Source organism: Amphibalanus amphitrite, unplaced genomic scaffold (assembly GCF_019059575.1).
Source record: "Amphibalanus amphitrite isolate SeventyFive unplaced genomic scaffold, NRLGWU_Aamphi_draft 001111F_arrow, whole genome shotgun sequence".
Classification (NCBI taxonomy): Eukaryota; Metazoa; Arthropoda; class Thecostraca; order Balanomorpha; family Balanidae; genus Amphibalanus; species Amphibalanus amphitrite.
This window is the reverse complement of record NW_024882605.1, coordinates 77,862-102,633: the sequence shown is the minus strand read 5'-3', so window position 1 is coordinate 102,633 and position 24,772 is coordinate 77,862. Positions and strand designations below refer to the sequence as shown.

Below are 24,772 nucleotides of genomic sequence, written 5' to 3'. Positions count from 1 at the left end.
TTGCGCCATACTTTGAATGTGCATTGCGTTGCCGCGCGGGTGTGTGAATTCTGCGTGCCTTTTTGTCCATTTTGTGTTTGAATTTAGAAATTGAGGTGTGTTTAGCGTTCTATTTTTATTTTCAGCATGTTGATATCATGATTTGTCTTTTGAGTTTTGACGACCAACTTTATTGATAACTGTGGTTTACAGAAAGAATGGTTGTCAGTCATGCGTTGTCAGATTTTGATTTTGATTTTAAGCTCGAATTTAGTTGCTCATTATTTAACAATTCCAATTTACATGATGCCTGTAATTATTGGTGTGCTTTCTTTCATAAAGTGAAAGTATTTTAATTAAAAGATTTGTCCATTTGTCATGTTCTTTGTGACCATATTGACCACGTAACCATTGTAACGGTCTTAGTTAAACGTTGAAAATGTTACCTAGGTAACTTGCCTGGCTATTTATTAATATTGGCACTTTATTTTAATGTAGCAAAAAGGTCCTGTTAACTTACCAGGAAAAGTCTGGGTGAACTCCTCTTGCACCCCAGACAGTCAGTACTCAGTAGGCTGAGAAATGATAAGATTGAAACCATGTCATATTGTCAAAATCATATATTTAACCCAGAAAATTGTGCAAACAGACATTTACTCTTAAAAAAGCATGTACAACTACATTCTACGAGCGAAAATAACAAAATCTAAGATAACCAGACCTAATCTTACCTGACGTAACCTGTCCTAACCTGAATTAATGGGTGGTTTGGTGTGACTTATAATTTTTTTATAAGTATAAGTATTATGTGTGGTCTCACTTTTTAAGCTTAGAAGGATGTGTCCTTTCCTTTCATGTTCTTTTTTTTTGCCAATTTGGCCAGTTTTTAGAGGGGGCATAAAAGAGGAAATGACTGAGTTCAGTGGTTATTACAGATCAAGAAAATTGGTTGGCTCTCATTTAACACAGTAGGTATGGGGCACATGGCATGATGATACTGCCCATCCCATCTTGTAGGGCTAAAGGTTTCTCAAACTATTGCTCTTATTGCTGCACATTTAATTTTTGAAGCAAACTTTGTTATTAAACTGCAGCAAATTTTGAATGCTGCAGAGCAGGCACTTGGGATCTCCTAATTCCATTGATAGTTGATAATTAATATCCCACTGGATTGGCCTGTGTGAGGGGCTGTGACCTGCAAAAAGTGTGCCTTAACAGATCAATGGATGGATGGATGGATGGTAAAGGCCACTGATATGTATTTCACTGGCATACCTCATCCCTGGACCCTGTGTATAATTCGTTGCAGGGCTTAGACAAAATATTGATAATCTTTAACAAATTTCTTCAAAGGCATGTCTGACCTTTGGGGAGGATGAACATTGAACATGTTTTGATCCCATTCAGTATTCACATTTCGGTTCTATTGGGCTTGTGGTCAAATTCATTGTAGTGGTTTAGGTAATAATGGTAATTCTGACACTTATTTTGTAGAAATGGCAAACAGGTTCAGTAATCAGTGAAGTAAGGTATTTGTTGAAATTTGCAGCTCCCAGGTAGTGGCAGTAATGTGGTCTGCAGTGTGGACCTCTTGTCAGGATGCATCTAAAAATAGCAAACAGAACCAGTGTGCATCTTCCACTTCTTTTGATTATGTTCCTCTGAATCATCCTGCTAATATGGGTTAGCAGCTGTAGCAGTACTGGAGAATTTTGCATGAATTAACAAGGTTAGCTAGCTGAATTGGCCCAGAATTGAAACAAAATGATTTTTTTAGCTTAAGTATTCATCTGATCTAGCTGCTAACCTACCTTCTACCTACTTACTTGTGGTACTGATAAACTTATACTACAAGCTCAACCGTTGTATCCACCGACTTCTTTCTTGTTTCTCCACAGCTGCTCCGGCCTCCAGAGCTGATCTTTATTCTCCATTGCCCACCAGCTCTCACACTTCCATCGTCATGACGTCTGTGATCCGGATCAAGCGGAAGGTGGGCGATGACCCGCAGCAGGCACTGCTGGCCACCAAACGGCGCCGGCTCCACTCGGGGGACGAGGCCGCCGCCTCCTCCAGCGCCGACACGCCGCTCAGTGCCGTCCTCCAGTTCGTCGGCACTATGAAACCGGAGGACACCACGTTACCGGACGCGGCGCTGAGCGCTGTGCGCGCCCAGCGGAAATCTGGCGCGGCGCGGCGTGACCCGATGTCGGTTCCCGCCGCCGTGGAGCGCGCCAAGGAAGCGCGCCGAGCCCGACTCCAGGACGAACAGAAGGCGCGGCGCTACCGTATCGTAGCGCGCCGCCGCGGGGAGCCCGACGGTGAATCGGCCGACGCTGACTCGGACCTCGCTAGTCTCCCTGGCGTTATTGACGTGGAGGAGGAGGCGCCGGCGGCCTCCGCGGCCTCCTCCAAACCTCCCTCTGGCCCAGAGGAGCAGCTGACCTGTAACGGCCAGGTCATGGAGCGGGTGGCAGTGCCGGATCCGACCTCCACCACCTACGTGTACGACCTCTACGTCAGCAGCGCCCCACTATCCGCCGACGACGATCTGCTGGAACTGCGCCCCTGCGACGACGTCCAACTCTGGGACCACCGCGCGGCGCGGCACAGCGACAGCGACGACCCTTTCGCCGACGACGACGATGACTCCAACGACGAGGATAACTGGCGTAATGACTACCCAGAGGAGCTGGGAGACTCTGACTACGAACGCTACATGAACCCCGTGGATGGTGCAGAGTTCGACCTCATCAGACGCATGGAGGCACACGAGATCGCTGGAGATGATGATGATGATGAACCTCTCGCCTATGGACTGGATGAACTGGAAGAGGGAGGGGATAAAGACCCGTACGATAAGTACAAGGCTCGCGTGCTGCGGCAGATTAATGGTGAGGACAGTGACAGTGACGGGGACGGAGGATACCTGGCGGACTCCGGAGACGGTAGTGATGAGGAGGAGGGGTATTAGGCCGAGATAGGAGATGTGATGTGCGATGGCTGATAATAATCAGGGTTTATTGTGGATGGGAATGTTTGTTGCCTGTAGACGCTCTTGAAAGCGAACCCGTGATGATAGGTCTTGAATGTTCTGTTCGTAAAGCGTAGATGTGATAGCCATTGTGTCTGTTTTGACTGCTGTACCAGTCTCTTCTTTTCTGATTCATACTAACTTACAAGAAAGTAGGAAGCATCGTCATCATAATTGTTTTTCATCACCATTTTATAATAGTCGAAAATACATTGTTGTAAATATGCTTTATGCCTCTGTCTTTTCACTATTGTAATTCTCGCGTTCAACTTTACCACCCGTTGTAGAATGGTCGCGTCGTTGGATCAAAAGAGCAGCTGTTGAATAATTCGTAAATGGTAATTGGAAAACATCCCTGTTGCGCTTGTATGTCGGGGAGTGCCTCTTCTCCGCCGACAAAGTAGTACCCACGTGGCGTTGATGAAGTCAACGTTCGTCCCTCCACCGGTAGGTGTCGCACACAGTGTCAGCCCTGGGGTAGGCTGAACTAGGGGAGATCTTAAAATCAATGTTGTTGTAGACATATCGAAGTTCTTATCTGTGAACTACTGAACGATTATATCACTTACATCACTGCGTAAAACATGTATGAGCATCAATGCATGAGCATCTCTAGGCGTTTAACTTAGAATGAGCATTCGTAAAAACCTCACCTGGTATTCTCACCTGGTAGGGTTCACCAAGCCTGACAGCCCTAAGGATAGTCAAGGCAAGGGAACCCAGGATCAAAGGATGCGCCAGTTGAGATAAGAATTCGCGAGTATAGACGGGTTACATAGCAACTGGAGTTATAGCATCCACATAAATAGCTCATACGAAAAAATACATGTAAATCAAGAATATTTGACACGAAGTTGCTCATCATCAACTACTCCGCAGGCTGGTACAGTTCGTCACGAATCGCATCGGCCAAGGCCCTCTTAAAGCTAGTTAAGTCAGGTGCGGTCACAACGTTTTCTGGGAGGCCGTTCCAGATATGTATACACCGGATGGAGAAAGAGCGACGACGAACATCTAGTGTAACATGTGGCACGCGTATCTTGTAACAATGGCCTCGAGTGCAGCCGTGTAATTGACGAGAGAAAAACGTCTCAGGTTTTATATGACTTTTACCATTAAATATTTTTCAATATTGGATTAAGTCTGCGCGCAGAAGCCTTCCTGCGACTGAATACATATCGAGTTTTCGCAGACGCTCCTCATAATTCAGATTCTGCAAATCATCTATATGTCTAGACCACATCCTTAGCACACGTTCCAGTTTAACCATATCGCCCTTGTAACCAGTGTTCCACACGCTTGAAGCATACTCTATCAGTGGTCTTATGTGAGTTTTAAAGAGGAACAACATGAAATCAGATGAGCGGCAGACAGTTGACTTAAGAAAACTGTAACATAAACCAGACGCTTTGTGTGCAACAGATCCGATGCGTTCGTGAAATCTAAGCCTTGTGTCCACCAGGACACCAAGGTCACCGTGTGAGTCACAGATAGGAAGGGGACTACCCTCGAGGGAGTATGAAGGTGGCACCAGGTCCTTAAAGCCTTGATTTACGTGATATGCTATATTATACGTTATACCTCAGTAAAAGTCTGACATCACATCGTGAATGCTACCTGTTGTGTGTGACGTCAGCCTATCCTAACCGCCTGAATCCTAACACCATGCGTGTACCACCGTTTCGGCAGGCCATGCCGCAACTCCTGCAAGAGCTGGCGCACCTCCGGGAGCACCATACTGCAGCTCCCTCAGCTCGGTGGGAGCCTGCAGCTCCTGCAGCACCATACCGCAGCTCCTGGACGCCATACCGCAGCTCCGTCAGCTCATACCGCAGCTCCGTCAGCTCGTTGCGCCGCCGCCGCCGCCGCTCGCTCCGCGGCAGTGCGCGGCTGTTGGCGGCGCGGCGCGGGCGGCTGTAGGCGGCCCGGTGTGGCGCCGTGTCTGAGCGGCGCCGCCTCAGTGGCGGCGGGCGGGGGCGGCAGTCAGCGGCGGCCCGCTCCCCCGTCCGCCGCCCGTCCGCGCTGCGGCCGCCAGCCGCCATGGGCGACGGCCAGCTGCGGCGCCGGCGGCTGCTGCCACTGCTGCTGCTCGTCGCCGCCTCCTGCACCACCGGCCAGGCCCAGTCAGGTGAGTCCGCCCCGGCACCGGCCCATGGGCGCGGCGATACTGCCCTAGGGGGTTTGGTTCCTGTTCTATCTCCTAGTGTGTACTGTGTAGCTCCTGCCCTCGGACGTGTAGCTCAAAAGATCTGACCTCGGGTGTATCTTGTGTCTCGTCTGTATAGGCTGGCCCCTGTGTTTCCTCCGTTTCAGTTCGCCGGTGCAGATCATTGCTTTGACCGTTAGTACAAGTGTATTATTTGTCTGTGAAACTCATTTCTCTCGTCCATGTATGTTTGTGCCTTGGCCCACGTATCCACTGTCCAGTGTCCATCCATTCTTCCTGATGAGGCTGGCCCCATTTAACCGAAGAAGTCCGTCTCTTCGCTCGTTACCCGTTAGTTTACCCGTTACTCTTTGCTTTGGCTTTCGGTTTGGTTTTCGCTTTGGCTTTATCATTCGCCTAAGCATTCCCCTTCCCTGCATTGCGTACGCATTTGCGTCATGGTACTTTGCGTCTTGAGATCGATCTACTGCTCAGCAGAACTAAGATGTTTGTCCTCTGTTGTGCTGAAAAGTTATCATAAAATGCCCGTAGTCATAGAAATTTGCATTGAATGTTGATCAAGCTCCTACAAGCCATACCGCAGCTCATGCCTCAGCTCCGTCAGCGCATTGCGCTGCTGTTGAGCATTTGTCTAGAAAGTTAAACCATGCTTTCATGCTTCAAGTCCTATTTTTGTGTGGGCACGACAGTTCGTTCTGTCTTTCCCTGGTATGGATACTTTTCTTTGCACTTTGGCTGCATCTGGGTTAGATAAACATCGTAATAAAGAGGTTCTGTGGGTCTATTTATTTACAGAACGGCTGCAAAATAAACGTGTCGAGCCTAAGTCCAAGTTAGTTCATCGTCTTTCCTTTTTTGAACTTTGTTAACTTATGAATGAATAAACTATGAAAAATAATCACCCACCCTGTTGCATCTGTGGGACGTTCATCTAAGAGTCATTCTCTTGGCAAAATTATGGCTGAGCGTAGTTTTTTGTGGAGCAAAAAAGGTGCCGTTTCGTATCACATACCACGCTGCTTTCGTGGTATATTTTTCGTTGCTCTGGCATATCCGGCATCTCTCCCAGTGCTCCGGGACTACGACTGGTGATCTAAACACGAACCGGAATCGGATGCTGTTGGGTATATAAACACTGACGTCACGAGTCAAACGGGACCGTGCTAGCTCAACAGGAGGCAGCAGGATTTCGAATCAAATGAATAACTGTTTTGTGTGCTTTACGATAGTGCTAAAGCCGTATTCGGCGGGAGCTTCCTCTAACGCATGCTGGCAACATTTTATGCTCACAGACGGCAGTATCTGTTGGTTACTTTGTCCAGATTGAAAACTTTTGGTAAATTTAAAAACTTTTGGTAAACTTTTGAAAATTTGGTCTCGATTCTTGGGATTTTATTCCAGCCCAAGGCTAGTGAGCCTCAGGAGTTCAAACTCAAGCAGTTTTATAGCAGTCTGAGTTATCATGCAAGACGTTTCCGCGTTGAATGCCGTATGCCCATGGGACCTGCTTCATATTTGATTCTGGGGATGTCTGCCTGATCGAGCTGCCGCTAACGCGGCTCCGATGTTTATACAGACACGCCAGTGCGTTGAACCGGGCCGTAGTGCTTACACCGAGGCTTCAACCTAGTGGAATGTCCTTTTTACGAGCGCACAGTTGCCAGCTGCCAAGAGCCTAAACTGCCGTCTGTCCCAAGAATGTACTCATATATGCGCCTCATTGTCTCATGAGAAGACCGTTCAATGAGTAAAAAAAAATTGAACTGCACATTTCCTTCTCATTTGCTTATTGTGGCCCGAAGCCGGTCTGAATAATCATCAAAACAAAGCATGTTGCCATTGCTGTCTGCTCGATCTCCTGTTTTCTATTTTTTCCTTCTCCATATGGCAGGGACCGTTACCCGTTAGAAGACCGTCCTCCACTCTGAGTGTATGGCGATCTCCCTGTCCCGGCTCTCCGCCCGGACGGCCGGTCAGCCCCACCAGAGCCGCCGCGGGGCCGGCACGGTCCATCCCGGCTGTTTACACTAGCAGACCCAGATTCCGGCCGGCGCGGCGTCCCGGACACATGGCTTGTCTCAGCTGTCGACCGAGCCGCTGCAATGCCGCGCTGCTGCCGGCCGGCGGCGCGGGAACCGCTGACGAGCTCTCCGGCTGCTCCTCTCCCCCTCTATCCCCTCTCCCCGCCCACCCTGTCGCTCCGTCCAGAGCAGGCTGGCTCCGGCTCCGGCTCCGTCTCCGGGTGCAGAACCAGTGACGGAAAGCCTTCCCGGAGGCGCAATACCCCTTCCTCTCCTCCAATTACGGTGGCTAAAAAATTCCCGATCCGGCCCTCTGGGAAAACAACTGAGACGGTTCCACTTCCATGTAGTATACTGAGTTGACCAATAAATGACCAATATTTGACCGACATTGACCTGATCAATATTTCCATATTTCTTACCAAATTGTCTGTAAAGAGTTTTCGTGTACTTTCTGCAACATTTCTCCCGTGCCTTTTAAAAAGAAGAAATTGCAGAAAAAAGACCATCGTCGGTATCATCAGCATTCGTAAAACAGTATTGAGGTCGGACGTTGGTGGGGGTGGAATTGGAGTGCCTAGGCAGCGAGGTTGGTATTGGGGCTTGGGGGGGGGGGGCTTAGATATAGCTAGTTATGTGTGAAACACTCAATTCTCAAAGGATCTACAACAGACGAAAGGCCGGCTGCAGAGCTGAGGCTCGTTTGGCCGCCGACCGTGGTACAGCCGCGCCGGCTGGCCGTTTCACTGGCGGTTAGGCTGTGCCGCAATGCCTACCTGCCGTGCGGTGCAGTGGACACTCGCCCATCTTCGCTCTCAGTAGTGTGGAGAGTTATCGGGGCTGAAACAATGGATTTTTTTTTAGTGAATATTTGAATTTGATCATGACCTCTATACACCGGTATACAGAGGCATATGATTCTGATGCATTGGCAAATTAAATCAGATCTAGATGAACGTCTAACGTCCAATTTACCATACAGACGGTAGACTAGACCTCGAAGGTTGCTGGCTGGGTGTGAAACGTTCGGGCGTTTGAGGTGGGCGAATTTTTTCTGGGCGGATTCTAAGTTAACTCTTGTGCACGAGCCACGAGGTCCACGGAGGTATAGCTAAAGCTTACTTGGGGCTGGGGTACCTAAAGATACGAGTACAGTCACTCCACGACAGTGGCATTTCGGGTTATTTTTTACTCCTCATTCTCAGCAATGAAAGAAGAGCCGAGGCTCTGATCCGGCGGGGCAGTTAGGCCGGTCGGCTTTATCTAAACAAACGGCGAGTAGCATCGCCTGGCCAAACACGCGCTGGGTTTTGACTGCCGCGGCTGGGCCCGCACTAGGCCGTTAGCATGGACAGGGTATAAGGGAGCGGCAGGACGGGCCACTTTTGTCCTGTGGATGGTTGTTTGCAACGTTATTCCTGATCTATAGCTGTGGATATATATGTTGCAGGCACTTTAGAAAATCAGTCCTTTTGTAAAATGCCTAGGCATTTTGCAAAATGCCTGATTTTCCAGGCTTTTTGCAAAAAGCCTAGGCATTTTACAAAATGACTGACTCTCCAGTCATTTTGCAAAATGCCTAGGCATTTTACAAAATACCTAGCCATTTTACAAAATGACTGAGCAGCGTGTTGTAGATACGAGTACCTAATTATATACGTTTTGGTAGCGTGTAGGTGGACCGAGGAGTCCAGCATTATGACCAGAGGAGTCCAGCAGTGGGAAGTCCATACCTACCTCTATTTTGAGAAGTGCAGGCCCGCGACATTTCCAACCCCGACGTCAGCGACGCTGCTGGATTTAAAATGATCGATCTGGAGCGTCAACAAACGACTGGCCCAATGCCGGCCTGTATCTGTAAGACTATTAGAGGTCGCGAGGATTCGATCCCACACACTTAGGCGTTAGTGTCTTCTGAAACCAACGCGCTCGTCCTACGCCAAGCGACCTGATGATTCTCCCGATGTGGAGCTTGATATTTTTAACTGGGACCATGCAAGTAGGTACTCAAAGCTGTTGCCACAGAACAAAATTAATCGTGTTTTGTTAATTATTGCTTTAATATTCATTGTGATCAGAGAGCTTTTTTATTCAAAAAAAAAGTTAGGAAGAAAACCTAAACAATAATACTGTAAACAATTGCGTGGACTAGGCCTAGGGTAGACTTGTTGAAGTTCCTTAGAGCCAATGAGCGCTGTCCAGTCAACTGAGGAGGGGAGGGGTGGTCCACACTGGGCTTCTTTGTTGATCCGTGGGCTGTGAGTGAGCGTCCGTGCGTGTCGCGAGTGCCTCGTGGACCGTTATGTCGCGTCCAGAATTCGACCGCAAGGTGGCGGAGATCATAGACTCAAGTGCTGGCAAAAACCATCAATTCATAACGAACCAGGAACGGACAGAAATAGTAGACTTTTTATCAACCTACAGTCAGTCAGTCTAGTTTCAGGCAGAACATGAACGGCGTTGATGTACTTGGGAGTTTTTACAGCGTTAACTAAACAATGTTTTATGCTACAGCCGAGTCTGCAACTCAACCTGGTCGTTACACAGCATTGTCGTCATCACAGAGCTTCAGATCGATCAGCTACAGGCTGAACACGTACCTATAGGGTATAGGAAGACGTCCAAAAACTGTTGGCCATAGTATCTGTAGTGGGATCTACGTTCCATGCTGGTCAGGCATTTTGCAAAATGCCTAGTCATTTTGTAAAATGGCTAGCCATTTTGAAAAAAGCCTGGTTGCGTTCAGTCATTTTTCAAACAGCCGTCTTTTTGTAAAATGCCTAGGCATTTTACAAAATGACTGATTTTCTAAAGTGCCTGCAACATATACATGACAAAATGTAACGTCGCTGTTAGCAGTCACGCTCTCGGAGCAGGTGCACAGCTCATGCACAGTGCAACTGCACACTCTGTCAAAATAACGCACGGGAAGGAAAGCAACCCTAGTTGGCAGCTGCTATGGCTGCGACTTGCGAGCCCCACCGTCCACCGTGCCCCCCGCTCGGCATTTCTACCGTAACGGACCCGGACATGCACATGTGCACAGACACGCACACACACCCGGCTGGCGAGTCGATGAGCCGGTGCAGCGGCGGCCCGCTCTCAGACGTGTTTACTCGCCGGATTCCGACGAGCGGACCGCCATGATGGGGCTGACGGAGGCGGGATCGAGTCTCCAGATGGCCTGTGGGGCTTAGCATAGCAAGCCTCCGTAGTGGCGGAACAGGGCGAGAACTTGACAACGAATAATGGTCTGACCTGTGACATTGGGATGGCCGGTCACATCTAGTTTGCCCTGTGCCAGGCTTAACACCGACATTTGTCTGACCTGTGACTGGAGATGGTGGCCGTTCTGACGTGTGCCTGACCCATGTCTAACCTGTCTAATTTGTGTCTAGCTTGTATTGACTTGTACCGTCCTCTAACCGGAGGCCGCGGCCGGCCACGGACCTTTTGTGGTCGACCGGTCTGGCCTGTATCTGATCTGTGTGCTGACCTTTATCTGACCTGTATCTGACCTGTGTGCTGACCTGTCCCGTCCTGTGACCGCAGGCGGCGGCCGGCCGGCGGACCTGCTACGGTCATCCGGTCTCAGTTCGGGCCAGGTAGCCGTACGGCGGACGGTGGGTCGGTGCGATCGGCGACCCCACAGGGACGGCGGCACGGCGCCAGACTCGGCAGTCACCCTGCCGGCCGCCACCGTGCCCAGCGTACCCACCAACAAAGTACTCGGTAGGTCCGACCGAAGACAGTTTCACAACGCTGAACGGTTCACCTGTCCGTGCTTCTATCCTCAGGATACTGAAATCCTTCTCCTCCACGCCACAACCCCCTTCCGGGCTGGGCAGGCAACTTTATCTCATGCGGGCTGCTCCCTTGGAGCGGCACCGCTGCTCCCGAGGGAGCGCACCCCGTAGCCGGGTGCAGTGAGTGCCTTGGGGCTGGGTGGTCTGTCCTCTGGACGGGCTCAGCCCCGGCGACTCACTAGGGTGCCTGCCTAGACCAATGTCTCCCCCTAATTCCTATCATCCTTCCGGCTCTGCAATGGTCTTGTCGACCGAAAGGGCCTAATCCAACAACAAAAAAAAAGCTGAACGTTTGCTGCTGGATGTGGTTACCGATTCTGGAAGGAGCAGGATCTGTGTGACCTGTGATGTTTTTTTTTTTTTACATGTTCTTCATTCGTTTATAGTTTTGTTTCGAGTTGTGAAGTAGAAATGGCAATAAACATATTAGCTTTTGGTTGTTATCATTGTTTTGTCTTTTAACATAGGTACACGATTATTTGTGTTTTGGCAACATAACTTATCCCTGTGGTTTTCGCAGGCAAGTTTCCGCTGGACTTTTCTCTACTAGCGACTGTTCGGCCAGAGTCCGGTACGACAGGCGCACTGCTGGCTGTCTACAACGACAATGGAGAGGCGAGTGCCGACGGAACAAAGTCGACAAGGCATTCGTGGATGAAAATGCGTCTGTTTAGGCATCCATGTGTTTGGAAGGGGATAAGTGTCGTGCTCGTTCTCAACATTTTGTCCCACTCTGGTTACAATTTGCATAGGTTCATACAAATTACACATGCTGCTATTTTTGCTATTTTAACGTTTATCTTTCAAATGACTGCTTTTGGTGAAAAATACCTATTCCTGATTGCTGACGTCTGTGATTTGTTGTTCCTTACCTTACAGGACCAGCTGATAGTCACCGTCGGTGATACGATAGAGCTGAAAATTGTCGCCAGCCGGACAAAGAAGGGACCCAAGATACAAACCGTTACATTCCCCGTCAAAATCAACGACGGAAAGTAAGCAGCACCGTGACCAACTTTGTATGTAGCGGGATAGCGATAAATGCCGCTCGAGCCGTTCTCTTGTTAACTCCGCCTTCCACTCATTTTCCATTTGCGAAAGATATCTACATGTTTGAATATATTCCGTTTGACTCGTCATTTTGGACACATTTGTATACAACACACAAACGTGAATTGTGTAATGTGCATACTGCATTGTGTGTGCAAATCCCACTATAGACGCCGCCTGAGTCAGTAACTCGTGTTTCGACCGACAGATGGCACCGTCTCTCGATAGCCGTGAAGGGCAACTCTGCGTCGCTGTTCGTCGACTGCTCCCAGCAGTCCACACAGGCGCTGGAGCGGGACGAAAAGTCCCGGATCAGCCGGCGCGGAGTAACCATCGTCGGCCAGGACCTGCTGGCCAGTCACGTGTTCAAGGTAAGATGGCTGACGGAGGAGGAAACGCGCCTGGAATGTTACACAGCGTGAAGGTCTACCTAAGTGCTAATTATTTACAACAATGCATCGGAACTAGGTTTGTGGTCGTTTTTACACTGTTACTGTTTCTTTATTAAATACATGTTTTGTGCATCTATTACTCTTTATCCACGAGAGAAATCACGGACCCTCCTAACTTCCGTACTTTCCTGTGGGTCCGCACACCTTATAACACCGTTCTTCCTTCCCACAGGGCGACATCCAGGACTTGGTTCTCGTGCCGTCACCATCGGCCGCGTACGACCAGTGCTCTAAGTGGTCGCCCAACTGTGACACCCCGCTGCCGCTCAAAGAGAAACCGCAGGCGCAGGAGCCCGACTACGGCGACGAAGATTATGACGGCTATGAGTACACCTACGGAGAGGACTACGGACCTGAAGATATCTACGATTATGATTCGGTTAGTATTGGGTTCTTCGGATGGTGATTTATCGTCAAATTAATGAGCCAAGCACTAGGCTGTTTTGGGATGTGTTATTTCGGTATGAAGAGCTGCTTTGTTAGAGCGCTTCTCATGTAGTCTCAAGTGGATTTTAAATGTCCGGACGTGCTGTGATCGTAACTGCCTGTATCTGTTCGATGTCCGAAGCCTGGCTATTGTCCCGTCTGACGCCCGGTGCCGGTGTTTCCACAGAGAGGCAGTGATATCCCGCCGGACGACTTCGACCCTGCTCAGCCGGACGGGGGCGGACCGCCTCCGTTCGACTACGATACAGACCGTCCCTCCCCGGAGCTGCCTCCGACCCCGGCCGTCGGGGAGACACCGCCACCGGAGCCTGTCCCCGTGCCAGACCCCGACTACAGCGTCCCAACTGCCGACTACGAGGACAGGACACCGGATGCCGCGGAGCCGCCGCCAGACTACGACGACCCGCCGCCGAAGTTCCCGCCGCCGACAGAGGCGCCTCTGCCCACCCCGGTCCCTGACGGCGGGTTTGGCCTGTCGCCGGAGTCTGGTCCGGAGCTAGAGGGACCCCTGCCACCAGAGGCGGCACCCACGGCCCGCCCCGAGTCCCCGGAGAGAGAGGAGGACAGCAGTGAGGAGCAAGAGGAGGAGGATGAGAGGGAGTACGAGGGCCACTACCCGGCGACGTACCAGGGACCGCGCGGCGCGCCCGGTCCGCCCGGACCCATGGGACCGCCCGGGGACCACGGTCTGGACGGACCGCCCGGTCTGGACGGACCACAGGGACCGCCCGGCAGCGTCTTCATGATACCGGTCAGTGCGGGCGAGCAGGCTGTGGTTGATTCATATAATCAGACGAAATATGTTAACCCCTAGAGCGAGGGAAGGCTTCAAGATCATTTGCTCAGGCGTACCTCTATCATATGGGACAATTTGCGTTTTGATATTTTGGAGACCGAATAGGTCGAGATCTGCCTCGCTTTTCGTATGGAATATGTGGATTGATATATCTTAATTTACATTTCTTTCATTCTTTGTAGCGCAATCATATTGTTGTTTTCGCACATCGTCATTCAAGCGATCTGACCAACCGGTCTGTCTCGGTTCCAGATTAATCAGCACGTGGGCGGACCCAAGGGCCCGGACAACATGGCCAGCTCCATGCGACTGATGTTGGACCAGCACATGCAGGCGATGCAGGGAGCGCAGGGGCCTCAGGGCCTCACCGGCGGACCGGGGCCCCAGGGTCCGCCCGGCCCGGACGGGGTCAAGGGCGAGGCTGGCGAACAGGGAGAGCCGGTAAGAAATGAAGTGACGAACCGGTGAGAGCTGGCCAGGTGAACCATTGATAGATGGCAGAGAGAACGCGTTGTGCAAACCAACTAGGGATGGTTGTGTGAGCAGTTGGTGAGGGATAGTCGGGAAAGAGGTAATAGATGATCGGCCGAACCTAGGAGGGGGGGGGGGGGGGGAGGGGACCGTTTTCGTGCTCTGCTTGATCGATAGAGGGATGACGGGTTGACATTTACGGTAAGCTTTGAGGTTTAGACCCAGTTTGTCATCGAGGAGCCCTGAGGCCGATGTGAATGGATCTTTCCAATCCATGTGCAAATCTATTCAAACCACTGCATGCGGCTTGTGAAGTCCTTCGTTCTTTGCTCACGGCTGTTAATTTCGTGGTGAGAATGAGATTGATATAGCTAACCCAGACTCCCCTTTATGTTTCTCTTAGGGCATGCGGGGCCGTCGCGGCCCGGAGGGTCTGCCCGGCCGGTCCGGCAGGAGGGGCCAGCCGGGGAAGGACGGAGAACGTGGTCTGTCTGGTCCCCCTGGAGAGAAGGGCGACCAGGGACTCCGCGGACTGCCTGGTAAATATTTACTGTCCTGGCGAGTAACGTTGGATTTGTGTTCCTTGATCTTGTTTGCCATTTACTCATTTCTGAATTTGCAGGTCTTCTTCGAAAGTTTTTTTACATTTTCGGAAAGACACAACCTGCCATCCCGCCACTCTCAGCTTAGTCTTCTGATTGCTTATTTACCTTCTTTCTGAGCCGATCTTTGGAAGAATATTTTAAAAGTTGGTTGTGACTTATTCATCGTCTCCAGTGAGTCCATTCACTTCTCCGCCTTTCGAATTACCGCAGATGACGGAAAGTTGCAAAATCAGGCTTATTTCCCATCATTCACCGTATTCCCTATCATATGACTTGACTGGTGCCCGGCAGGTCTGTCCGGCGAGAAGGGCCACCGTGGCCGGCGCGGTAAGCGCGGAGACCGCGGCTCTCCCGGTATGGACGGCTCCCGCGGCGAGCCGGGCATCCACGGGCCGCCGGGCATCCCTGGAGAGATGGGTCCGCGCGGCTTCCCCGGCCCTCGCGGCTTTGGCGGCCTGCCCGGCAGCCCGGGCATCCCCGGCTCCGAGGGCCCGCCCGGCCTCAAAGGCAGCGTGGGCGCTCCGGGTCAGGCGGGCCCGCCGGGACTGGTGGGGCCGCCCGGAGCCCCCGGAGCCACCGGGCCTGTGGGCGCCGTCGGACCCACTGGACCCACGGTGAGATTGCTTGGTAAACGGGGACGAGGTACCCAATGCAGTAGAGCTAGAGACGTTGGGGGAGGAAAAGAGAAAGAGAGCCCGGGCTTTCGATGTTTTTGCAGCATTGTTTCCTTAGAGTAATGGAAGGTCTTGTCTTTTTGAACTCTGAGTTGCCATAATGTGCTAAAATGAAATGCGAAGCTGTGTTCTGCTTAGCATAGCCATGTGGTTTCCGTGCACCAGTGAACTGTGGTTTTATCGCTCCATGTCTGACGGCCTGACTTCTGCTCCGCCAGGGCCCGGAGGGCAAGCAGGGTCTGCCCGGCCTGCCGGGCGCCGAGGGCAGCCCCGGCCGGCCCGGCACCCCCGGCGCTCCCGGCCAGAAGGGAGAGCGAGGAGTGGCAGGACCCCAGGTGAGTTGGCAGCTGGCGCTGCCCCCCCCCCCCCTCCCCCATTGCCCGAAAAGAGAACTTAGTTTTATGTTTTTGGCGGAGGCGTATGTTGTGTCCACGCTGATCGTTTTTTTTTTTTTGCACCTGGTTTGCTTGCGAATGCATACATTCTTACATAACTAACATTCTACTCAAAAGATGGCGCCCATGGTCAATGCCTGAAGTTAGGCTGTACCGCAAGGCACGCTCTTCTTGCGGTCTGTGCCGTGTTGACGAAAGCTACGACTTTGTTTTCAGTGATGACTGTTGCACATGTGCTTGACTTAAACATCCAGCCGACTTCAGGAAAGCGGGATATGCATAACCTGTGTTCTGTTTCCAGGGCACGATCGGTTTCCCGGGCCCTCGCGGCAGTAAGGGAGATCACGGCAAGCGCGGCACGGTCGGAGACAAGGGAGAGAAGGGAGACGCCGGCCTGGAGGGGGAGAAGGGAGACATGGGCGTCAAGGGAGAGCGGGGAGAGCCCGGCCCGCAGGGAGTCGTCGGACTGGAGGGGCCGCAGGGCGCCAAGGTGAGGAACACATGACGTGCAAACAGTGCTATATTTTAGTGTGGAGAAGAATAACAAATTGCTGATTTTTTCTATAAAAGATGTTTTTATCCAACTACGCTGTATAGGCTAGTTGGTCAGAACTATGGCTCATTTGTCTTTTTTTAACTTTATATATAAGCTTACGTTCTCTTACAGTCTATACGATGTACTCATCTGCCGAGCCGATCGTTCTTCACACTCCGTGCTTGCTTAAGCTATACCTAACTGTCACCGTCATCTTTCAATTGACTCACCTGTGCTCTCCACAGGGTTTCGAGGGCCCGCGCGGAGAAGTGGGCGCCATCGGTCCGACGGGCCACAAGGGCAAACGGGGCCCGGTCGGCTTCCCAGGCTTCCCCGGTCTGACCGGCAGGAAAGGCAACAAGGGCGTGCGTGGCCAGCCGGGCCGACTGGGCGACAAGGGCGAGCGGGGTCCGGACGGCCTGCCCGGCGAGCGCGGGGAACGGGGACCTAGGGTGAGTCACTGCCTGCGGGGAAAACGGCATGGTGTGTGGTGGGTGTTAGTATTCAGTGTTTTTGTCTTAGCTCATCTGATCTTAGTTAATTTTAGTTGCTCTTTTAATGTTTTCTTTATAATCTTTTTTTTTGCAGTGTTTTCGTTGTATTTGGTTTTACATAGATTCATCTGTTTGGTGTGTTTTCTTTTTATGTTCGAGTCTATGACTATGTATGATTATGATTTATGACTATGTCGTTAACATTTATGATTTGCTCACAAATACCCTGTCTAACCGCCCCCTCCCCACCACCTGCAGGGTTTCCGCGGCTCGCGCGGTAAGACCGGCTCGCAGGGTCCGGTCGGTACCAAGGGAGACACTGGCCGACCGGGGCCGGCCGGGCCGCAGGGCGAACGCGGTGCTCCTGGGAAGGAGGGCCCGCGGGGATTCGCCGGTCAGATCGGCCGGCGAGGAGACCACGGAAAGGACGGCGTGGCCGGCCCGCCCGGCGGTCGCGGACAGCAGGTCAGAGGCACGGGGAACTGTGGGTGATGTAGTCTGTCACTATTCAATTTTTAGTTGTTTTGTTTCTAATTTGTAGAGATACATATATGCCGTGCTGATGATAAGATGGCGTATTTAACCATTCTTCATCAATGGTGCATTTAACCACCGTTTCCGTACCGTTTTCGCTCTGTCTGACGTCCCTGTCTGCCGCTCCCAGGGTGAGCCGGGTCCGCCGGGACCGGAGGGCTCAGCAGGCGTGGTCGGCCCGCCGGGCCCCACCGGCGAGCCGGGCGCCGCTGGGGAGCCCGGCGCCCCCGGCCTGCCCGGCCTGCCCGGCGAGAACGGTGCTGTCGGCGCCGCCGGGAAGGAGGGCCCGCCCGGCCCGCAGGGATCGGCGGGCAAACCGGGCCCCACCGGCTCACCGGGCCTGCCCGGCTACCCGGGCGAGCGCGGCCTGCCCGGACTCACGGTATGTGCGCTGACAGCGAGGTCTGGGCCCGGCAGTGGTACACAGCCGCGGAACGGTGTTTACCTTCATCCATAGACTGTTATTGTATCACACCTCACAGCCTACTATTGAATATGGTTAAATGGACGGTAATTTTTTATTGTCTCGGCCATAGATTCTCGGCATATCTAAAGCAGGAAGAGAAACCTAAGATTTCGAAAATACGTCCTCACTTGGACGATCGGACTTCCTTAGTATGAACAAAATGGGTATTTGTTGCATCACCTCCCATTATGAGCATCTGGTACCAGGTCCGCCACTTGATCCGTGATCCTATCTTTCCACAGGGTCTGCAAGGTATGAAGGGCGACCGGGGGCCGGCCGGTGTCCAGGGAGTGCAGGGCGAAAAGGGTAAGACGGGCATCCCCGGTGACCTGGGCCCTCCCGGACCGCCGGGACCGAGAGGCGAGACCGGCAACCAGGGACCGGCCGGAACCAAGGGAGATCAGGTAAGCACTGGTGTTGTGGGTGAGAAATTTTCCAAGTGCTCTTGGGCCTCTTGGTGTATTTTTGTCACGCAGCATTGTGAAATGTGGATGTCAGTGTTGGTGGATATTGTATACGATTTCTTAACGTCAGCCACGTTTGGCCGAGTTGGGTTAGATCTTTGTGCTGAGCTAGTTACGAATATGTGTATGTATTTACTATATTTGCTGTGCGATGGAGTTAATTTGTAAAATTCAATGAATCCGGCTCGTGTCATAGCCAGCGGCTGATATTTGTACCTTTGTTTCTAGGGTCCGCCGGGCCTGACAGGTCCCACTGGACGGGACGGCCCGACCGGCCTCAGGGGCCTTCAGGGTCCCACGGGGCCTCAGGGCGCCCAGGGAGAGGACGGAGAAAAGGGAGAGGTTGGCTCACCTGGAGAGAAGGGTCACCAGGGACCCCGCGGAGAGCCGGTAAGAGACTACGGACTGACGGCAGTGTTGAGTGAAACGACTGAAATGGAATACAATGATTTCTGGTAATGATTATAGACTACCGTGATCGTCTTTTATTTAGACTGTTCTCAGCCTCAGAATGTGACGATGTCCCCCTCCCCAGGGCCTGGCCGGCGCGCCTGGCCCCCACGGCGCTCGCGGCGAGCCCGGTCCCCCTGGCCCGCCCGGTGAACAGGGCCTGGCCGGAGACATGGGCCGCCACGGCCGGAAGGGCGAGATGGGACCGCAGGGCAAACAGGGCATTCCCGGCGCCTCGGGCAAACCGGGCCTGCCCGGAGCGCCCGGCGAGCCGGGAGACAAGGGCGACGTCGGACGAAAAGGTCAGTACGTGACGCCGGTCTGGCGTTTTGGTGTGTTTGGCAGTACTCTGTGTACTCTGTTTGGCAGTACTCTAGCAGTACTCTGGCAGTACTCTGTGTACTCTGTGTGTGCAAGTTTTCTGGTAGTGGTGCGATTACAAATTGCCGTATGAGTTTGAATTTACTCAGAGGTAGGGTTCATGTTTGTTTTAGTTGCTGCCCATCTTGGTGTGGCTCGCCTATCTAACCGTGTCCCGCCCTTTCCCAGGACCTGCCGGTCGTGCCGGTCTGCCCGGTGAAAAGGGCAAGGCCGGCGCGCCGGGCCGCGAGGGTCTGCCCGGTCCGCCGGGACCCGAGGGCCAGCAGGGCATGAAGGGTGCCCCGGGCAGCGATGGCCCGCCTGGACCGGTCGGTCTGGCTGGCCGGAACGGCGACATGGGCCCGCCCGGTCAGAAGGGCGAGCAGGGTAACCGTGGAGCGCCGGGGGCCGTGGGCAGCCGCGGCCCGCCCGGACCCGTCGGCCCCAAGGGCAGCCCCGGCAACGAGGGCTTCCCCGGACCGCCCGGCGAGCCCGGCCTCATGGTGAGCTTACTGGACGCCGTGTCATTACGTGGGATCGTGTGATCATCGTGCGATGCTGGGGAAGCCTCATAGTTTTTAGGAGACATTTGTGGGATTGTAATATCGAATGTTTAATTCATTTTACGCAGTCATCAAGCATCATTTTATCCTCTCGCTTCTCGTAATGTTAGAACTGTTGTATCGGTACAATTTGTGCGTCAGAACTTTGTTAAAATAGTAATAATAGTAGTAGTAATAATAGTAGGTACGGCTAATGTAATGCTGCTTAGTTCTGTCGCCAGTATCTAACATGGCCGCGTGTCTTTCGATCGGAACAGGGCGTCAAAGGAGAAGCCGGAGCGCTCGGAGAGGACGGCAAGGCCGGCGCACCGGGGCCGCCTGGCGAGCCGGGGCCACAGGGCGAACAGGGCATACCAGGAGCCGTCGGACAGCCGGTGAGTGACACAGCAACCGCAGTTCTGAGAGCCATGAGCAAACATCCGAGCTTCAATTTCAAGTTACAGTTCACTTGTCCGTACATTTTGCATTCATGATTTGATTCGGGCATGGTTACTTAGTTGTATGTCATTTGCCTTTGTTTTTATTGTTTTATGGGTATTGAGTTTTGTAGATTGGGTACTCTGGGTTGTACAATGTACAGCTACCTGCTTTTATGATTCTCTCCAGTGACCGTGCCGTTTCTCTCCGCCAGAGTCCGGAGGGGCCAGCCGGTCCGGTCGGCAGTCAGGGCACCCCCGGCGATAAGGGTGATAAGGGCATGCAGGGTCAGATCGGCCGGCAGGGTCCTGTCGGACCGGCCGGCATGCCCGGACCGCAGGGAACGTACGGACTGCGCGGATCACCGGGAGCCGCCGTGAGTACCCGAAGACGAGGCGACAGCGGTCGTACGTGATATTCGGATGAAAAGGAACTTGGTTAATGCTTCGCACCAAGCAATGTACAATGATGGGTGTAGATTTTAGATGTTCTTAGTCGTGTCGTGACTGTATAAAATAACCAAGCTGTTAAACGTGTACCTTACCTTTCGTTACTGAACCTGCTTTTATTTTGTCATATTCATTTGTAAGTTAGAAGGCTAGAAAGCAAAGCGCCATTGTAAAATAAAACTTAGTGATTTTCGGCGCGGCTCTTGTTTTCCCCTTGACCGTTCTTGTCCACCCTGACTGTTGCCTGTTAGCTCTGACCGGCCGCCCGTGCCCATCTCCCGCAGGGTGAGAGCGGTGCGCCGGGCACCCCTGGCGAGCCGGGCCCGCCTGGGCTGAAGGGAGAGACGGGCCCGGTGGGCCGCAGAGGCCGGCGCGGTCAGCGTGGCCAGAAGGGACACCGTGGCGACGTCGGCCTGCCCGGCAACGAGGGAGATCAGGGAGAAAAGGGAGAGCCCGGCATGGTCGGCCCGCCCGGACTGCCCGGCCTCAAGGGAGATATGGTCAGTGGAACGAAGTGTGGGCAGGCATGAAATATTGTTGAAACGTGGTCCAAATTGCATTGATGATGAGTTTTTTGTTCAGTGCATCGTGGTTATTTTATGCTATGATACATTTTAATGCATTCATTTATTCGCATCGGTAACTGCAGGGAACCTTGATGAGCAAGATCGTTGATGCCTTCACTCCTCTGCAATTTCCACTTTAGCCTGTACTTATGCCACACAGCTCACCCACCCATGTCTGATGTTGTTCTCAGGGACCTCGTGGCGACGACGGCGACAAGGGCCTGCTGGGGCCGCAGGGTCTGCCAGGGGTGGAGGGGCCGCAGGGCAGTAAGGGCCTCCAGGGCGTGGCGGGGATGAAGGGCCGACAGGGCACGCCCGGCCCGCCCGGCCCCCCGGGCCCGCCCGGCGAGCAGCCCATCGTACCGGCCGAGCTGTTCTACCAGGGACCGAGCAACTTCAAAGGACCCGAGGAGCGACGCAAACGAGAAATGTAAGCCAGTGTGATAAAATCAGGATGACAATGGGAGTTCAGGTTTAAAGGTAATTCATGGCTCGATTGGTGCCATTGTTCGCGACATTCATGCATGAGTTTGGCGTTTTCCCCATGAATTGGCTAAAATATCGTGATTCGTCTGTATGATGTAGGCATAGGCAATAGGCATGCTATATTTACTCAAGGGCTTTGCTCAATCTTTCTATTTGAATCTCTTATTCTCGTGACAAGCTGTGTTACGCCGTGTGCTGTGCTATTTCGGCTGTGTTACAGCTCTGTGAGCGAGTCTGCTCTCTCAGCCTGATGTTTCCCCGACTTTTAACAGCCCGGACAAGCTGGACATGGGCAGCGAGTTCTCCAACAAGCTGCTCAGCATGTACAGCAGCATCTACTCGATGCGCCAGGACATCCAGCGCATCGAGAAGCCAATCGGCAGCCGCGACAACCCGATCCGCACCTGTCGGGACCTGTACTTCGGACACCCGAACTACAAGAGCGGTACGGTGCCGGCTCATGTCTGGCTCATGTCAATGCTGCTCAATATCTGTATCTTTCGAGAAACGATAAGATAATTTTTTTTTGCATTCTGGTAAATGGGTGGGGCTAATGGTGAAGCATAAACTGCGTTTTTAATACCCTGGCGACGAAAGATGTTGGGAAATGCCGTTTATACGGTTTATATCTCGGTAGCCGAGGCGAGAGCTATTGCCGCTGCCTGTCGATAGATGACACTAGTGGTCTATGCTGGAGGGTATGCTGTACCGCACAACACTAAGGGCTTGACCGCAAGCCTGTAAGTTCGGGAGTCGTCAAAAGATATTTACCTATGGGGTCCTAAGGATAAACGGCTGTTTAACACGAACCTCTTATGCATGAACACATAACATAACGTTCACCGCGTCCCCCGACCCTCCGCGTACCATCCTCAGACTGGTACTGGATCGACCCCAACCTGGGCATGCCCGACGACGCCATCTATGTCTTCTGCAACATGACCTCTGCGGGAGGCGAGACGTGCATCTACCCGGACGCGCACGCCAGCAAGATGCCGAACATCCCTTGGAGGAAGACCACAGAGCGCGCCAGCTGGTTCTCCACGCTGCGCGGCGGCTTCAAGGTTAGCGGACGCTCCTGAGAAGCCAATGGTGCTAGGCAATGCAACCATGGCAGAGTTAGATGAGTATAGTTGTCGGTTTTGAATATTTCGTTGTAATAATTGTTAAACCGATTTATGCATCCAACGAGTATAACAGCTAATGCGTTGCTCTATTTTTTGCTTCCCATTCGAAGATTATACAGTCATTGAAAGTGTTGTCCTGTTTTAGTCTAATGCGAAGCGTACCTACTCGACATGTAACACTGTAATAATTCCTGCTGGACCTTCCCTAACCCGGCCATGTCCCGTTTCAGATCACGTACGAGTCGATTGGTACGGTTCAGATGACGTTCCTGCGCCTCCTGTCCGACACGGGACGTCAGAACTTCACCTACACCTGCATCAACTCGGCCGCCTGGTGAGTGCCCTATCTCCATGACAACCGCTCTGTCCGGAAGAAATGAATAATGCATGGAAAATCTGCAGAATAAAGCTTGATGCACACTGCAGCATCGGTAGAATGCTACGGCGTTCGGTCCACACGGATGATAACACGTTCTAAGCTTGTTACGGAATAATTTTTTATCAGTATATGAGAACAGCGATGAAATGGTCTATTTAATGTGTGAACGTACGTTGTTTTCAGGTACGACTCAACCACACTGAATTACGATAACAGCATCCAGATTTTGGGCTCAGGAAGCAGCATATTCAGCCACTCGGAAAATCTGCGGAAAATCAAAATAGCAGAGGATGAGTGCAAGGTATGGAGGCGATGGGGATGATTCGAAGGTTACCCGTCGACTTTTAGTGTCATGGGCTAGTTTATGTTGCCTTGGTTTTACGACATGGGTCACGGTTAGGTTCCAATACAACTGCTAAGCATGAATTATAATGGGTTAGAATTTATTGACTCATGAATAACGGATATCATAGTATTTTGGTAGGCAGCAAATATCACTTGAATAATAATTCGCAACGCTCCAATAATTTCACCATTTACCGTAGTAAAAAGGGCATTACTGAAATAACCAGTCTGTTCACTCTTTGAACCGCTTTCCCAGGAGAAGCGCGGCCCGGGCCGGATGGTTCTGGAGCTGCGCACCCGGCAGCTGAGTCAGTTGCCGATCCTGGACTTCCTGCCGGCCGACTACGGCCTGCCCAGTCAGGCGTTCGGCTTCGAGGTGGGCCCGCTCTGCCTCAAGTGAGAGCGGACTCTGAGAGGAGGAGGAGGGAGGAGGTGCGGCTGCAGAACACAGGAGGAGGGAGGAGGTGCGGCTGCAGAACACATCACACTCCATTTACATTGGGGAGGGAGGGAGGGAGGGAGGGGCGGGTCGCACCACTGCTCGCGTCGTGTGAGTGAGGCGGGCTGCGGTCCCGCTAACTGAACTGCCATGCGACAGTGACCCGCGCGCACTAGGATAAGGATCGTCGACATACATGTGTTTGTTTATGTTTTATGTGTATGATTGTTAGATATTATTTGCACAAGTACTGCCATTTTGATAAAACCAATAAAAATCACAAAATGATGAATTTGTATGGAATGTTTGCATCACGTTTATCAGCCGATGTCGCTTTAGTTCTGAACGGAGGAAGACACGGGAGGCTAGACGTTACACACAAAAAAAAAACAGCGTGTCGAGGGAGGCGATGAAGCCAACGCGGATTGTCCGAGATGGCCACATGTATTCAAAGTGGATGAGACTGAGAGGAGGGCCATTTCGCGTATTCACATGACCAGTTGATGTGGCAATGCAACCGCAACAATGGAAAAGGCGAACACCACAGGTAGTCCGATAGTCCGATAGGATTCGCTGTCATTCGATTTTCTTATTCGCCTATCGTCTTCGGTTTATGATATAAAGACAAGAGGAAACAAATGATTCCTGAGGCCACTTTTGAAAGCGGCGGGTACCGAACATAAAAACTTCGTTTTGAACAGGTTTACACGGTGCTTTCGTGAACTGAATAGATTTTCGCTGCGTTTGAGTATAGTAGCATACCAACTCGGGCATCTGGCTGATACGTTAAGTCAACAGTGT

The 24,772-nt window shown here is 52.2% G+C and overlaps 2 protein-coding genes across 4 annotated transcripts; both read left to right on the top strand.

Annotated features, from left to right (window-relative positions):
* LOC122370232 (probable RNA polymerase II nuclear localization protein SLC7A6OS) lies at positions 1-3,244 on the top strand. 3 transcript variants are annotated; one of them, XM_043345655.1, is made up of 2 exons: positions 1-95; positions 1,878-3,244. In XM_043345655.1, the coding sequence occupies exon 2, from the start codon at positions 1,943-1,945 to the stop codon at positions 2,951-2,953; it is 1,011 nt and encodes a 336-aa protein (XP_043201590.1). In that variant the 5' UTR covers positions 1-95; positions 1,878-1,942; the 3' UTR covers positions 2,954-3,244. The 3 variants fall into 3 exon arrangements, with proteins under 3 accessions (XP_043201590.1, XP_043201592.1, XP_043201591.1); XM_043345657.1 differs by having other exon boundaries at positions 8-95; positions 1,924-3,244; XM_043345656.1 differs by lacking the exon at positions 1-95 and adding an exon at positions 138-203.
* A 1,712-nt stretch (positions 3,245-4,956) lies between these two features.
* On the top strand, positions 4,957-24,259 carry LOC122370230 (collagen alpha-1(V) chain-like). The gene is made up of 28 exons (XM_043345652.1): positions 4,957-5,141; positions 10,754-10,933; positions 11,528-11,622; positions 11,887-12,002; positions 12,266-12,428; positions 12,682-12,888; positions 13,123-13,707; positions 14,005-14,193; positions 14,627-14,762; positions 15,120-15,442; positions 15,721-15,837; positions 16,199-16,387; positions 16,678-16,884; positions 17,185-17,391; positions 17,591-17,842; positions 18,169-18,330; positions 18,619-18,780; positions 18,926-19,142; positions 19,390-19,703; positions 20,021-20,137; positions 20,395-20,556; positions 20,914-21,129; positions 21,387-21,625; positions 21,954-22,126; positions 22,558-22,745; positions 23,039-23,142; positions 23,371-23,488; positions 23,789-24,259. Exons 1-28 carry the CDS (start codon positions 5,054-5,056, stop codon positions 23,930-23,932), a joined length of 5,370 nt encoding a protein of 1,789 aa, XP_043201587.1. The 5' UTR covers positions 4,957-5,053; the 3' UTR covers positions 23,933-24,259.
* Positions 24,260-24,772: the final 513 nt, after the last annotated feature.

What these genes read in the sequence shown, in the direction of transcription:
- LOC122370230 (XM_043345652.1), top strand. Translation starts at nt 5,054, where the DNA reads ATGGGCGACGGCCAGCTGCGGCGCCGGCGGCTGCTGCCACTGCTGCTG. An exon ending in GTCAAAATCAACGACGGAAA is followed by an intron (nt 12,003 to 12,265) that starts GTAAGCAGCACC and finishes TTCGACCGACAG; the next exon opens with ATGGCACCGTCTCTCGATAG. An exon ending in GCGGATCACCGGGAGCCGCC is followed by an intron (nt 20,557 to 20,913) that starts GTGAGTACCCGA and finishes CATCTCCCGCAG; the next exon opens with GGTGAGAGCGGTGCGCCGGG.
- LOC122370232 (XM_043345655.1), top strand. Translation starts at nt 1,943, where the DNA reads ATGACGTCTGTGATCCGGATCAAGCGGAAGGTGGGCGATGACCCGCAG.